Here is a 16409-nt window from a genome sequence, read left to right on the forward strand (position 1 = left end):
GCTCACACTGCCAAGGGCCCCGGGTTTGAGTCCTTGATCCAGGAACTAAGATCTCACAGACCCATGCGTGGCACGGCCAAGAAGGTATGTGGGGAGGGTAGGAAGGTTGTGGGCGGCGTTTTGGAGGGGCTGGGTAGCTCCGATGAAAGCCTGAGATGGGATGGGCATCTCCACTGTGACTGTAGCTTGCTATTCATGATCTTTTCCCGCAGCACATGTTTTCATCCCCCCCCCCCCCCCTTTCTAGACATCTGTGCCCTTTCCTGGTTTCAAATATCAGCTCAGTTTTTTGCCTTCTCCAGCAAGCCTTGTCTGTTTTAAACCACATGACTTTCTCTGTTCTGAAACTCCAGTAGATTTTCCATATAAGCTTGTCTGAGTAAATAATGAACTTTCAATAATACAAATTTGAGAGACAAAGAAGCAGTGTCAGTGGTCTAGGAATAAAAACAGAGTGGAAAAAGTCAATTCGAAAGAAATAGTGTGGCTGAACATCAGTGAGGGAGCAGGCATCTCACTCCGGGGCCCCTGAGGCACGCAACAAGCTCTTGGTTTCCTGGCTTGAGAAATAGACCCAGTTCATGATCTGTGCCTTTGTGTCTGAGGACATGCTTTTCCATTTCTTTGGAAATGGAGAGTTGTTTTAACAGATTTTGTGTGTGTGTGTGTTTAATTATTTAATTTTGGATTGCACTGTGTCTTTGTGGCTGCACAGGCTTTCTCTTGGTGAGGGGGGCAGGGGATACCCTGTACTGTGATGTGAGGGCTTCTTGCAGTGGCTGCTCTCACTGCAGAGCACAGCTCTAGGCGTGTGGACTTCAGTAGTTGTGGTACACAGGCTTAGTTGTTCCAGCTCACATGGAATCTCCCTGGACCAGGAATTGAACCTGTGTCCTCTCTATTGGCAGGCAGACTGTTATCCAGTGTACCATCAGGGAAACCCTTGTATTCAAATTAAGGTACAGCCTAAGAGACAGGCTTCCCAGGTGGCTCAGTGGTAAGGAATCTGCCTGCCAATGCAGGTAATACAGGGCATACAGGTTCGATCCCTGGGTTGGGAAGATCACTTTGGAGAAGGAAATGGTAACCCTCTCCAGTATTCTTTTCTGGAAAATCCCACGGACAGAGAAGTCTGGTGGGCTGTACTCCATAAGGTTGCAAAGAATTGGACATGACTTAGTGACTTAGCACACACGCACAGCCTGAGAGACAGTTTGAATTTAAAGCAGCTCATTTACTTAATTCTTATTGTTTCTTCATTCTTCTGTGTCTGTTAGTGATGTCTAACTCTTTTCTTAGCCTAGGTTTTAGAAAAGCAACAGCAAAATAATTTAAGGACTTAAAACTTTACTGATGTCTTAGTAACTGTGTATGTGTGTGTGTGTTTATATTTATGGATGATGATGGAAACAGTAATGCACTACTCTTAATGCTTTTAGAACATCTTTCTATATCCAGAATAATGGAGAAAGCTTTGAATTTGGAAGCAGATAAATCAGAGTTATACATATATATATATATATATATATATATATATATATATATACACACACACACACACACACACACATGTATGCATATGCTTCTGCTGCTGCTAAGTCGCTTCAGTTGTGTCTGATTCTGTGCGACCCCATAGATGACAGCCCACCAGGCTCCCCCATCCCTGGCATCCTCCAGGCAAGAACACTGGAGTGGGTTGCCATTTCCTTCTCCAATGAAAGTGAAAAGTGAAAGTGAAGTTGCATATATATACATACAATTTAATGGGTCAGAAATAGCAGTACTTTTTAATCTCCATTAAAACTCATTTTTGAGTATGAAAAATACACAGTCTTTATAGAAAAGATGTTCATCAAATTTGCCTACTTGAGTTTCTTAGAAATCTTCATAGAGCCAAATAAATCTCAGGAATTTGGGAGAAGGCATCAGTTTCATAATGATAATTTTGTATACTTATGACCTCCTAGGTACTGTGCATAATTATTGACATACATTTCTTCAATTCATCCTCCAATTGCCTCTGTGAGGTGTGGGAACCATTTCTCCCACGTTACCGATAAAAAAACTACTATATTTGTGTGGAGGCTCCACAAACTGCACCCATATAGGACAGTAAACTTAGTCAATATTGTGTGTGTTCTGAAGAGTCTATCCACTGTCTGCTCCCCACCTCTGTCCCTCTCATCAGGTCTCTTTAGTCCCTAAGACACAACAATCTTGAAATTAGACCAATTAATAGGTCCTTTAAGTGTTCACACGAAAGGAAAAGTCATGTGTCTCTCACTTTAAATAAAACACTAGAAATAAAGTTAAGCTTAGTGAGGAAGGCATGTTGAAAGTTGAGATGGGCCAGAAGCTAGGCCTCTTGTGCCAGAGTTAGCTTAAATTGTGAAATGCACAGGAAAATTTCTTGAGGAAATTAAAAATACTACTCTAGTGAGCACATGAATGATAAGAAAGCAAAACGGCCAACAGCTTTACTGCTGATGTGGAGAAAGTTTCAGTGATCTGGATGAAAGATCCAATTAACTACAAAGTTTAATTCAACCAAAGCCTAATGGTGAGCAGGGCTCTAACTCTCTTCAGTTTTATGAGGATTGAAAGAGGTGAAGACATTGCAGAAGAAAAGTTTGAATCTAACAGAGCTTGGTTCTTGAGGTTTCAGTAAAGAAGACATGTGCATGGTGAGGCAGCAAGTACTCATATAGAAGCGACAGTAAATTATCCAAAGGGTCTAGCTAAGGTGATCACTGAAGGTGGCTAAAGAACGGATTTTCAGTGGTGATGAAATGACCTTCTATTGGAAGAAGATGCTATTTAGAACTTCAGTAGCTAGAGAGGAGAAGTCATTGACTGGCTTTAAAGTTTCAAAGGACAGGCTGATTTTACAGTTAGGGACTAAATGCATCTGGTGATTTTAAGTTGAAGCCAATGCTCATTTACCATTCCAAAAATCCTAGGGCCCTTAAAAATCTACTCTGCTGTGCTCTATAAATGGAACAACAAAGCCTGGTGACAGCATATCTGTTTACAACATGATTTATTGAATATTTTAAGCCTACTATTGAGACCTACTTCTCGAAACAAAGGCCTTTCAAAATATTACTACTGTTCATTGACAATTCAGTTGTTACCCAAGAGCTCAAATAGAGATGAAATTAATGTTGTTTTTATGCCTCTTGACACAGCATCCATTTATTTGACTCAAGTCTTATTCTTTAAGAAGTAAATTTTATATGGCGATTGCTGCCTCTGATTGGTCTGGGCAAAGTCAACTGAAAACCTTATAAAGGATTCTCCGTTCTGGATGCCATGAAGGACATTTGTGATTCATGGAAAGAGGTCACAATATCAACATTCACTGAAGCTTATAAAAAGTTGATTCCAACCCTCAAGGATGACTTTGAGGGGTTCAAGATTTCAGTGGAGTAAATAACTGTGGTGGAAGTGCTAAGAGAACTAGAACTAGAAGGGAGCCTGAAGATGTGACTGAATTGCTACAGTCTGATTGATAAAACTTGAAAGGATGAGGAGTTGCTTTGGATGAGCAAAGTGTTTTCTTAAGGTTGAATCTACTCCTGGTGAGGATGCTGTGAAGGCTGTTGAAATGACAGTAAACCAATTAAGATATTATATAAACTTAGTTGATAAAGCAGTAGCAAGGTTTGAGAGGATTGACTCCAATTTTGAAAGAAGTCCTACTCTGGGTAAAATGCTCTCAAATAACATTGCATGCTACAGGGAAATTGTGCTTGTGAGGAAGAATTAGTTGATGCAGCAAACTTCATTGTTGTCTCGTTCTAAATAATTGCTACACACACAAAAAAGAAATTGCCATAGTTATCCCAGCCTTCAGAAACCACCATCCTGGTCAGTCAGCAGCCATCAACACTGAGGTGGGACTCTCCACGAGCAAAAGATTATGACTCACTAAAGGCAAACTATTCAATATCACAGTAATCAAAGTATGTGCCCCAACCACTAATGCTGAAGAAGCTGAAGTTGAATGGTTCTATGATGACCTACAAGACCTTCTAGAACTAACACCAGAAAAAGATGTCCTTCTAGCTCAGTTGGTAAAGAATCCACCTGCAATGCAGGAGACCCTGGTTTGATTTCTGGTTCAGGAGTATCCACTGGAGAAGGGATAGGCTAGCCACTCCAGTATTCTTGGGACTCCCTTGTGGCTTAGCTGGGAAAGAATCCACCTGCAATGTGGGAGACCTGGGTTCGATCCCTGGGTTGGGAAGATCCCCTGGAGAAGGGAAAGGCTACCCACTCCAGTATTCTGGCCTGGAGAATTCCATGAACTGTATAGTCCACATGGTCACAAGGAGTTGGACATGACTGATTGACTTTCACTCTCATCATAGGGGACTAGAATGCAAAAGTAGGAAGTCAAGAGGTACCTGGAATAACAGGCAAGTTTGGCCTTGGAGTACAAAATGAATCAGGGCAAAGGCTAACAGAGTTCTGCCAAGAGAATGCACTGGTCATAGCAAACACCCTTGTCCAACAATACAAGAGACAATTCTACACATGTACATCACCAGCTGGTCAATACCAGCTGGAAATCAGATTGATTATATTCTTTGCAGACAAAGATGGAGAAACTCTATACAGTCAGCGAAAACAAGATTGGGAGCTGACTGTGGCTCAGATCATGAACTCATTGCCAAATTCAGACTTAAATTGAAGAAAGTAGGGGAAACCACTAGAGCATTCAGGTATGATCTAAATCATACCCCTTATGATTATACAGTGGAAGTGACAAATAGATTCAAGGGATTATATCTGATAAAGTGCCTGAAGAACCATGGACAAAGGTTCATGACCTTGTACAGGAGGCAGGGATCAAGACCATCCCCAAGAAAAAGTAAAACAAAAAGGCAAAATGGTTGTCTGAGGAGGCCTTACAAATAGCTGAGAAAAGGAGAGAAGCTAAAGGCAAAGGAGAAAAGGAAAGATATATCCATCTGAATGCAGAGTTTAAGAATAGCAAGGAGAGGTAAGAAAGCCTTCCTCAGTGATCAATGTAAAGAAATAGAGGAAAACAACAGAATGGGAAACTGGAGATCTCTTCAAGAAAATTAGAGATACCAAAGGAACATTTCATGCAAAGATGGGGACAATAAAGGACAGAAATGTTATAGACCTAACAGAAGCAGAAGAAATTAAGAAGAGGTGACAAGAATACACAGAAGAACTATACAAAAAATACCTTAATGACAAAGATGGCCATGATGGTGTGATCACTCACCTAGAGCCAGACATCCTGGAATGCAGAGTCAAGTGGGCCTTAGGAAGCATCACTACAAACAAAGCTAGTGGAGGTGATGGAATTCCAGTTGAGCTATTTCAGATACTCAGTGATGATGTTGTAAAAGTGCTGCAATCAATATGCCAGCAAATTTGGAAAACTCAGAAATGGCCACAGGACTGGGAAAGGTCAGTTTTCATTCCAAACCCGAAAAAAGGCAATGCCAAAGAATGTTCACCCTACTGCACATTGCACTCATCTCACACATTAGCAAAATAATGCTCAAAATTCTCCAAGCCAGGTGTCAATAGTACATGAAGAGAGAACTTTGAGATGTTCAAGCTGATTTTAGAAAAGCTAGAGGAGCCAAAGATCAAATTACCAACATCCACTGGATCATAGAAAATGCAAGAGAATTTCAGAAAAAATCTACTTCTGCTTCACTGACTATGCTAAAACTTTTGATTGTGTGGATCACAACAAACTGTGGAAAATTCTTCAAGAGATGGAAATACCAGGCCACTTTACCTTCCTCCTGAGAAACTTGTATGCAGGTCAAGAAGCAACTCTTAAAACCAGACACAGAACAACAGACTGGTTCCAAATTGGGAAAGGAGTATGTCAAGGCTGTATATGTCACCCTGTTTATTTAACTTACATGCAGAGTACCTCATGTGAAATGCTGGGCTGGATGAAGCACTAGCTGGAATCAAGATTGCCAGGAGAAATATCAGTAAACTCAAATATGCAGATGATAAGACTGTAATGGCAGAAAGAGAGGAGAAACTGAAGAGGTTCTTGATGAAGGTGAAAGAGGAAAGTAAGAAAGCTGGCTTAAAACTCAACATTCAAAAAACTAAGATCGTGGCATCCGGTCCTATCACTTCATGGCAAATAGATGGGGAAACAATTGAAACAGTGAGAGACTTTATTTTCTTGGGCTCTAAAATCACTGCAGATTGTGACTGAAGCCATGAAATTAAAAGATGTTAGCTCCTTGGAAGAAAAGCTATGACCAACCTAGACAGCATATTAAAAAGCAAAGACATTACTTTGCCAGCAAAGGTCCATCTAGTCAAAGCTATGGTTTTTCCAGTAGTCGTTTATGGGTGTGAGAGCTGGACCATAAAGAAGGCTGAGTGCGAAATAATTGATGCTTCTGAACTGTGGTGTTGGAGAAGACTGAGAGTCCCATGGACTGCAAGGAGATCAAACCAGTCAATCTTAAAGGAAATCAGTCCTGAATATTCATTGGAAGGATTGATACTGAAGCTGAACCTCCAATACTTTGGCCACCTGATGCAAAGAACTGGCTCATTAGAAAATACCCTGATGCTGGGACTGATTGAAGGCAGGAGGAGAAGGGGACGACAGAGGATGAGATGGTTGGATGTCATCATCGATTCGGTGGACATGAGTTTGAGCAATTTCCGGAGTTGGTGAAGGACAGGGAAGCCTGTGTGCTGCAGTCCATGGTGTCGCAAAGAGTCTGACATGACCAAGCAACCGAGATGCTAGTTAGCAATAAAGTATTTTTAATTAAGGTTTGTACATTGTTCTTTGGACACAATGCTACTGAACACTTAATAGACTACATTACAGTTTAAATATAACTTTAATATACACTGGAAAACTAAAGCATTTTTGTGCTTAGTTTTATTGAAATATTACCTTTGTTGTGGAACCAAACTTGCAATATCTCTGGAGTATGCCCATGATTGGGCTTCCCTGGTGCTAAGACAGTAAAGAATCCACCTGCAATGCAGGAGACATGGGTTTGATCCCTGGGTCAGGAAGTTTTCCTGGAGAAGTAAATGGCTATGCACTCCAGGATTCTTGCCTGAAGGATTCCACGGACAGGGGAGCCTGGAGGGCTACAGTCCATGGGATCCCAAAGAGACGGACACGACTGAGTGACTAACACCTTCAGTTCACCTTCACATGTCCATGATAACCCCTTGTTTTCCTGTTTCCTGTAATTCTAGGCAGGGAAAAGTATTAGTCCTGTGCCTGACTCTTTGCGATCCCATGCACTCTGCCCTGCCGAGCTTGTCTGTCCATGAAATTCTCCAGGCAATAATACTGGAGTGGGTTGCCATTTCCTTCTCCAGGGGATCCTCCCCACCCAGGGATTGAACCTGGGTCTCCTGCATGGTGCAGATTCTTTACTGCCTGAACCACCAGAGAAGCCAGTAGGTGGGGAAAAAGCATGACAAAATCTTCTAGTCTGTGGGTATTTTTTTTTCACCTTCCCAAGAGAAGTCCATCTCTCCTGCCAACGTGACTAACAGGGTTTTGGACAGACCACACACTATGAAGCCTTCACTGAAAGCCAATAGTTACATCGCACAGGCAAGTGTGTGTTGAAGAGTATATCTGCATTTCCCCCTCATTAGTGTTCAGGAAGTATCTAATTACAGGGAAGGGGGGAAGGTAAAGAAAAAAGAAACTATTTGTTGCTTCAAGACTTAAAAGACTGTACACTCACCAAGATTGGTTATTTAGCTTAATTAGTAGAAACAACCCTCCCCCCCCACCCCACTCCAAATTGCTGTTTTATAAGCATTCATAAGAGTGGTTATGCAAACTAGTTGCAATAATTTTTCCAGGCTATGCTAGTTGCAGGGGGTGGGGGGGGGGTGGCATTTTCTCATTGTTTAATGTGACTAGGTGGACAGAAATGTCATAATTCCACGGAAACTGAAGATATCTATTGCTGCTATTAATAGTGTAGGGAGGTAAAAGGGATGAATGGGTGCCTATTTGTAACTGGAACTGAAAATGTCATCACTGTCTGGCAATAATAACCAATGATATTTTTGGGAAGAAAGTGAACCTTACCCAAGAGTTTTCCCATATGACTGATGTTGCTTCTTTAAGTTTGGAATGAAAATTGTATGTATAAATTGCACCTATTCACATATAGTGGACTTTTAAGATATATTTTTTATTTTGAAATAATCTAAGTTAGGAAACAGCAAAAGCTGCTATTTCCATATATTCATTACCCAGATTTCCCCATATAATATCTTATATTGTTTAGTCGCTAAGTCGTGTCCGACTCTTTATGACCCCGTGGACTGTAGCACACCCAGCTTCCCTGTCCTTCACCATCTCCCACAGTTTGCTCAAACTCATATCCATTGAGTCAGTGGTGCCATTCAAACCATCTCATCCTCTGGTGTCCCCTTCTCTCCTCCTACTTTCAATCTTTCCCAGCATCAGGGTCTTCTCCAGTGAGTCAGCTCTTCGCATCAGGTGGCCAAAGTATTGAAGCTTCAGCTTCAGCATCAGTCCTTCCAATGAATATTCAGGGTTTATTTTCTTTAGGCTTGACTGGTTTGATCTCCTTGCTGACCAGTGGACTCTAAAGAGTCTTCTCCAGCACCATAGTTTGAAAGCATCAGTTCTTCGGTGCTCAGCCTTCTTTATGGTTTAACTCTACATCTGTACATGACTACTGGAAAAACCATAGACCTGGGCAGTTAGCTATTGTATGCATGTTTCCAATTTTTGGCTTTAATATGGAGAGAGCCTCTATCCATATTACTGTATCCTGAGTCAGGATACAGTAGTGACAGAAGTGGTGAAGAGTTAGGTGGTAAGTCACAGGGGTTATGAATGGAGTTGCTAGAAATGGAAAGAGGAAGTAAAGTTGCTGAAACCAAACTTTGGTCACCAGCAACAAATTTCCTCTAAACATTTTGAGTACTAGTCTCACTCCTTCTCGGATTTCACTTGTTCTGCTTTCTTTCTGTTAAAATTAGAGATGGATATTTAACATCCTTTTACATTAAGAATAGTTTGGAATGAAAAAGAGGAACATCAAAAGAGAGTACCAGGACTATTCTGTGAATTTCCTTCATACATAAACCTGAAATCATGTAATATTTATCCATCCATCCACCCATCTATCCAACAAATATTTATTCTCAACCTACTATATTTTAGGCACAGCGCTATGCAGTAGGGATGGATAACTCTATGAACAAGATAAATATGGTCACCGACTTTATGCATCTTTAGCTCTTTCAGGAAAGGCAGACATTGTGTAAGTGCAATGAAAGACTTGAAAAAGAAGTACAAGGTACAAATGAAACCGGGAACAGGCAAACCAAACATATTCTGAACATCATGAAAGTTTTCTCAGTAGAGGTGACATTTAAGCTGAGTCCTGGAGAGTGGATGAGCTATAGCTAGGTGAATAGTGGTTGCTTCCATGGCCTTGCATGATCTGCTCCTCCCCATATTTCCAAACTCATCATGAGCCACTTTTACTCTTGGTCACCATTCACCAGCCAGTGTCTTCTCTCAGTTCCTCAAATGGCCTGCCTGGAACTCTAAATTCTAAATTCACTCCTCCTCACCCACTATAGTTGCTCACTGAGATCAAGTTCCCAGTTATTCTCTAGTTTCACTTGCTTGTTTCCATCATTTTTTACAGCACTATTTCTAATCTCTTAAAATTTCATTTAACTGCTTTCAAATTAAACTGGTACTTTAGAATGAACAAATCATTTATTTTAAATCATCAGCATTAAAAGTGGAAATTTAACATGAATATGTTTTTAAAACTCTTAACACATAGCCAAAATGAAAAGCATTCTTTTTTTTAAATTGTGAATGTGTGTAGTACTGATCCAATTAAGAAAACAAGCAATAGCATGTGACTTTTTGATTATAAATAGCACAAAAATAATTTTAATTTTCCATGATTTCAATACATTTCTCATGAAGTACTTGGCAAATGCAAAAAAGAAAAAATCCTGGAGTTTCCTAATAATTACTCACAGAATAAATTTGAACAAATATGGAAAGTAAGCAGTAATAGCAGAATATGTTTATCCTTTTCTAAGCTATGTGTGTATACCCTCACGTACGAACAATTAGGGAGCTCAATCCACACAAGTCCCCTTGAGTAGAATCTTACTTCCTAAGAGTCACATCCATCATCATTTAAATCTTGTAAATGCATCCAAGAAAAGGCTTAACAATAAGGATTGCTTATTTTGTAGGTTTTAAAGAAGCTAGAGTGCCAAAGAAGACTTTTGAAGTGTGAAGAGATTTCTCGTAATTGAAACCAGCATGTCATTTATAGATCCTTACCAACACATTATTGTAAGTTACTTTCTGCTTATATATTCCTCTGGGAGTGGGTCAGACATACTTTTGTGCACGAGTATCACTGATGTTGCTCGTTCAGTGTCAGTTACAAATTGGCACTTGCCATCTACCTACCTTTGCAAGTATTAAATCATGTGCTTCTGCTGACCTTCAACCACCCCCTGAAAGGAGTTCAGGGTAGAGAGTATAAATGAGGCAGATGGAGAGTATACATGTGCTGGAGGTGGGGAGGGGGACCTGGCAGGACAGGTCGTTAGATATTTTCAGAAGCCCATTTTATGAGCCTAACTCTTTTATCTTCCATATCTAAAAAAGCATTAAAATCCTTCATGGTGACAACTGCTCCTTGTGACTAACAACACCTTCACAAGACTAGTAGAAACCTTCTGGAGAATATGTGCTTGACTGCATGTATTCACCCTTCACCAAAATCACATATATACTGACCTCTTTGGAGCAGGTTCTTAGAGCTATCTGAGGTTCTGTCTCCTGGGTTGCAATCCTCATTTTGCCCCAAATAAAACTTAACTTGCAGCTTTCTTTTAAGTGGACAAAAGTACAAAAATCTATGAAAAGTTTTACATTTTTTAATGAAAATCATATGAACTTAACTGTGATTCAAATAAGGTAGAATCTGTAATAAAACTAACTCATCTCTTTGTTTTATCACTGTAAGTTTCCAGAAAAGAGGGATTTGGAAGGGAAAATACCAAAATATCTGTAATAGTATTAAATGTTCATAAAACAATAAAAAGTGTAGTTATCACTTAGCAGTTGTCAACCTGCATCTTTCATATGAAATGACAGAGAGCTAAAATAATTATTGCATTAAGGACTATACTTTGGTATGCATTTTCAGGGTAATTACTTTTGTAAACTATCCTTTAGTTAGATATATTTTATGTGCTCAATCTCTCAGTCATGTCTGACTCTTTGTGACCCTATGCACTGTAGCCCACCAGGCTCCTCTGTCCATGGGATTTTCCAGGCAAGAGTAATGGAGTGAGTTGCCATTTCCTATTCCAAGAGATCTTCCCAACCCAGGGACTGAACCTACACCTTCTGTATCTCCAACATTGGCAGGCAGATTTTTTATCACCAACACCACCTGGGAAGCCCAAGATATATTTCAACAAACTCTTTTAACATTGGGTTATTTTTAGTAAAAAGTTGAGTGTTTCAGATTTTAGTGTGGAACTTTTCAAATTCCATTAGAAGTGTGCTTTCTCTTATGATCAAAGAAGCAGAGGAGAAAAAATTTCTTTGCTAAGTTTAACCCTTGAGATCCAGTAAGATTTATATAGACTAGAAATAGTTTTTATGGATATTAAGGAATAATACAAAGCCTCATTTCTGTTTAAATTGAACCTGAAGCTCTCACAAGCTGCCATCCTCTCTCTCTGCTTGGAGAGCAAGGATTAATGTACTGCAACTTTTTGTAGTTCTTTCTTACATTCACAACTTGAATCATTGAAAGCTGTATTCAGCTTTTCTACTTCACAAAAAGGTCTAATCATCAAGGACCTCTTTGCTGCTGAATTAAATAGATTCTTCAGGTACCCCTCACCACCATCTCTGCTGGTCATTCTCTTCTTCTTAAAACTCCTGAAAAGTTATTATTATTATTTTTTTGCAAGCTTCTTTTGATGTTAAATTTTTTTTAAGAACAGAAGCATAAGATATATAAAGTGCATAAATTTTAATTGTTCAGCTTGATGAATTTTTGCACGTGTATTTCACCCATGAAACCTTCATCCAGATAAAGGTATGCATTATAAGTACCCTGAAAGAGTTGCTTATGTCCCTTCCAGTCCATAAGCCCCACAAAACTAACCAGTTATTTGTCTTTTGTTACCAAGGATCAGTTTTCCTATTCTTGACCCTCATTAGATGCCTGCATTCCACTCTTTGTCTGAGATTCATTCATGCTGTTGTGAGTAGCAGAATTCCACACTTGGAGAAGGAAATGGCAACCCACTCCAGTACTCTTGTCTGGAAAATCCCATGGGCGGAGGAGCCTGGCAGGATGCAGTCCTTGGGGTCGCGAAGAGTCGGACACGACTGAGCGACTTCACTTTCACTTTCTTTTCACACTGCCGTGTAGTATCTCATTATTTGAATACTGTGCTCACGCATGCCAAGTCTATTCATTCGTGTCTGACTCTTTGAGACCCTGTGAATGGTAACTCACTAGACTCATCAGTCCCTGGGGATTCTCCAGGCAAGAATACTGGAGTGGGTTGCCATGCCCTCCTTCAGGGGATCTTCCTGACCCAGGGATCGAACTGACGTCTCTTAAGTCTCCTGCATTGGCAGGGTTCTTTACCACTCGCGCCACCTGGGAAGCCCTGAATACAGTATACTGCAAACTACTTATCTAGTCCACTGATAACCCTCATGCCCTCACTAAATGGCAATGGTACCTCTGCTAATCAGGCAGTGTATGATTTGGTTTCTTTTCAGTTCTATTGGTCTTTGTTTGCCCCAATACCAATCTACTTTAATGTCTATGGCTTTGAAATGGTAGTGTAAATCCTCCAACTTTTTCTTCTTTGAGATTCCTTGTCTTTTTTTAGGCTTCTGCATTTCCATATAAGTTTTGAAATCACTCTGTCAACTCACACACACACACACACACACAAATGCTGTGATTTTTATTAGAACTGAAATTACTTTGTAGGTAATTTAGGGAAGAGATGATATGATAATAATATTGAATCTTCCAGTCCATTCGCAATACATGAAGCGTTAGTTTCTCAGTCATGTCCAACTCTGTGCGACATTATGGACTGTAAGCCCACCAGACTCCTCTGTCTATGGAATTTTCCAGGCAAGAATATTGGAGTGGGTTGCCATTCCCTTTTCCAGGGGATCTTCCGGATCCAGGGATCGAACCTGGGGCTCCTGCATTGCAGGCAGATTCTTTACCGTCTGAGTCACTAGGGGAACCCTCAATGCATGAAGCTAATGTTAAACTAGAATCTAAAATACTAATATTTCATTTATATAGAAATAATTTTTGCAGATGCAGTGAACTTATGAAATTTCTTTATTAATTCTAATAGTTTGTAGGTTCTTTTAGATTTTTAACTTACACATTCCTGCTATTGGTGAATAATTCCAGTTTTATTTCTTCCTTTTTAATTTTTAATGTTCATTTATTTTTCCACTTTACTGATTGTAGACCATCTATTTTAGGTATAGATTACAAGTTTGAAAATATTTTATTTTCATAATTGTTAAATTAAAAGCATTTTCTAAATTTTATTATGATTTATTTTTTGACACATAGATTAAACATTATTTCTTAACTTTCAAACATTTGGTAATTTTTTGGTTTCTCTTTGTCATTAATTTCTAATCTCATCCCTTTCTGTTCAGAAAATATACTCTATAATTTTTGCTGTTTCAATTTTTACATGAGATGCCCTCACACATTGTCTATTCTGGTAAAGGTTCTATATATAACAATGTGTTTCATATTCAACTTTTGCCTTATGAATTTTTAAGATATATTATTAATGCACATAAGTTTTGAATTGTATATATCTCTGTTTAATTGATATTTTATCATTATAATAGGTCTTTTTTATCTCATTATTGGAGACTGAATTTTTGCTTTGTCTTTTATTAAAATAGTCCCTTTTAGTTTCTTTGATAAGTACATCCTTTTGCTTTCAATTTATATTTTTCTTATATTTAATGTGTGGTTCTTGTAAAAAGCACATAATCAAGGTTTAATTTGAGATAATCTTTGTTTCCTGAAACAATATCCTACATTCCTTCCAGCATTATTGTTTTCTGTAGATGAATTTAAACAATGAAGCTAGGTTCTTTTTAACTGGTTTTTCATAATGATGACATTTCTATATTTTTTGTGCAAATTAGTTTTTTTCCTCACTCTACCATCTCAAGATATATGGATAATTTCTGTAATTCAAGGAGTGCAGTGACATTGACATGAACACTTTGGCACTTGAAACTGAGAAGAAAGATAAGGTTAAAGTGTATAACCCTGAGCTTGAGACGAAGACCAATGATAATTCTAAATCTTAACATTTGGACTTTGAATTCACTCTGTCTCCAGATCTGTTTTAATATTTTTTTTTCTGAGCACTTATCATCATTTATTTTATTTTTTAGTTTTTCTGTTTTTGGTTGCCCCATGCAACCTGTAGGATCTTAGTTCCCAGACCAGGAGTTGAACCTAGGCCCTCGGTAATGAGAGCATGGAGTTCTACCCACTGAGCTGCCAGGGAATTTCCTTTATCATGATTTACCGAATGCCCATTGTCTTCTAGTACCGGTCAGCAGGCGCCGGGAATCAAAATAATCCCTGAATTGAGCTTCTAGTGCTATATTAGTGCTCAGTCACTTAGTCGTGTCCAAACTGAGCTTATATCTGGCAGACAAACAATCTATAATAATCGTAACGACTCTGATAGGAGACGATGAAGATTACTCTGGGAATATACAATGTGAATAATTAGTGACAGGAATCCTTCTGGAATTCCCTGAGACAGTGACATGTAAGCACAGACCTGAGGGTTAGGAAAAGAGCGAGAAAATGACTGGATTGGGAACGGCATGTGTGAAGTGAGTAGTCTGGAGGTAAGGAAGTACATGCCATGAGGAAATGAAACAATTAGGTATGACTGGAGGATAATACATTTTGAAAAACATTATTATTTTAAATGACCTTCTCTTTTCTACCTCGTTTGACCAGGACTTGCTATTAACGCCTGTGCAGTCCCCACATGTCTCTTGGTAGTTGACCATGTTAACTGGCCATTTAGTTTCTCTTTTTCTTTTAACAAGGGATTACATATTTAAAATCAAACCATATCTGGGTATTTTAAAGCTCATTTCTGTCACCTTTCCTTGCAGATTTTGTTAACTGTAGTCAGAGAAGTAGGTCATAATAACTATCGCTCTCTGTCCCTCTGTCACTCAGTTGTGTCCAACTCTTTGCTATTCCATGGACTGTGGCCCTCCAGGCTCCTCTGTCCATGGAATTCTCCAGGCAAGCATACTGGAGTGGGTTGCCATTCCCTTCTCCAGGGAATCTTCCTGACCAAGGGATCGAACTTGGGTCTCCCACATTGCAGGCGTGTTTTTTGCTTTTGGAGCCGCCAGGAAAGCCCAATAATTACTCACATGGCACCTTAATACGATGAAATGTGCCAAAGCCACATATCTGTGTCACATTTTCCTTGACCTTCCCCAGCATCAGAACTGGACGCTCCATCAACATTCCAATGTATAGCCCTTTTCTTTTTAAAAACTTTTTATTTTATATTGGAATATAGCCAGTTAATAATATTATGATAGCTTCAGGTGGACAGCAAAGGGACTCAGCCATAGATATTCATATATTCATTCTCCCCTCAAACTCCCCTTCCATCCAGGCTGCCACATAACATTGAGCAGAGTTCTCTGTGATTGTATAGCCCTTTTCAATACAGAGGATCCTAAGAACTTTCTGGTATTATTCATGCATGTTTTTGTTACGTGTTTAAAAAACAAAAACAAACAACTATGCATGTGTGTGTGTGTGTGTGTAAATTGCTTTTGTGACAAAATTTCCTGCCCTAGTTTTCACAGAAGGATTCTTTTCACAATATATTGGTGAGTGCACTCAACACAGAACAATTTTATTAAAAAGGAAAGATGTGGAAAGCTAAGCCAACTTACTCGTAGTGAAGGGTGCCAGATGGGCCAACGCAGTTTCATCTGCCTCAAGGCAGTGAAGATTGGACTCATCTTCACCATACCTGTGATGCAGGGACATGTTGGAGAATCCTGTGGGCTGATACAGCAAGTTCTCGTTTCCAGCGGTACCAGTTTTTAAGAATGGAGGAGAAAGTGGAGTAACACATCCATGGCAGAATGCAATGTCCATACGTCTAGAGTTGTTCTGAGGTTCTGTCCAATCTGAAGGGTCTTTATGTCTCCACAGTCTACTGAAGTTGTGCTGGATCAGGAAGATATCAGTGTTACAAAGATAGATAAAATATAAAATATT

General features: G+C 39.3%; 1 protein-coding gene across 2 annotated transcripts in view; it reads left to right on the top strand.

Annotated features, from left to right (window-relative positions):
* The window catches only part of PLA2G4A (phospholipase A2 group IVA), a 160990-nt gene that overhangs the window by 16556 nt on the left and 128025 nt on the right, over positions 1-16409 (top strand). For both annotated transcript variants that reach the window (XM_065937205.1, XM_065937206.1), the window contains one exon: positions 10276-10378. In XM_065937205.1, coding sequence (XP_065793277.1) covers positions 10346-10378 — 33 coding nt within the window. In that variant the 5' untranslated portion in view covers positions 10276-10345. The remainder of the gene's footprint in view (positions 1-10275; positions 10379-16409) is intronic.

The sequence above is a fragment of the Muntiacus reevesi genome, chromosome 5 (assembly GCF_963930625.1).
Source record: "Muntiacus reevesi chromosome 5, mMunRee1.1, whole genome shotgun sequence".
Taxonomy (NCBI): domain Eukaryota; kingdom Metazoa; phylum Chordata; class Mammalia; order Artiodactyla; family Cervidae; genus Muntiacus; species Muntiacus reevesi.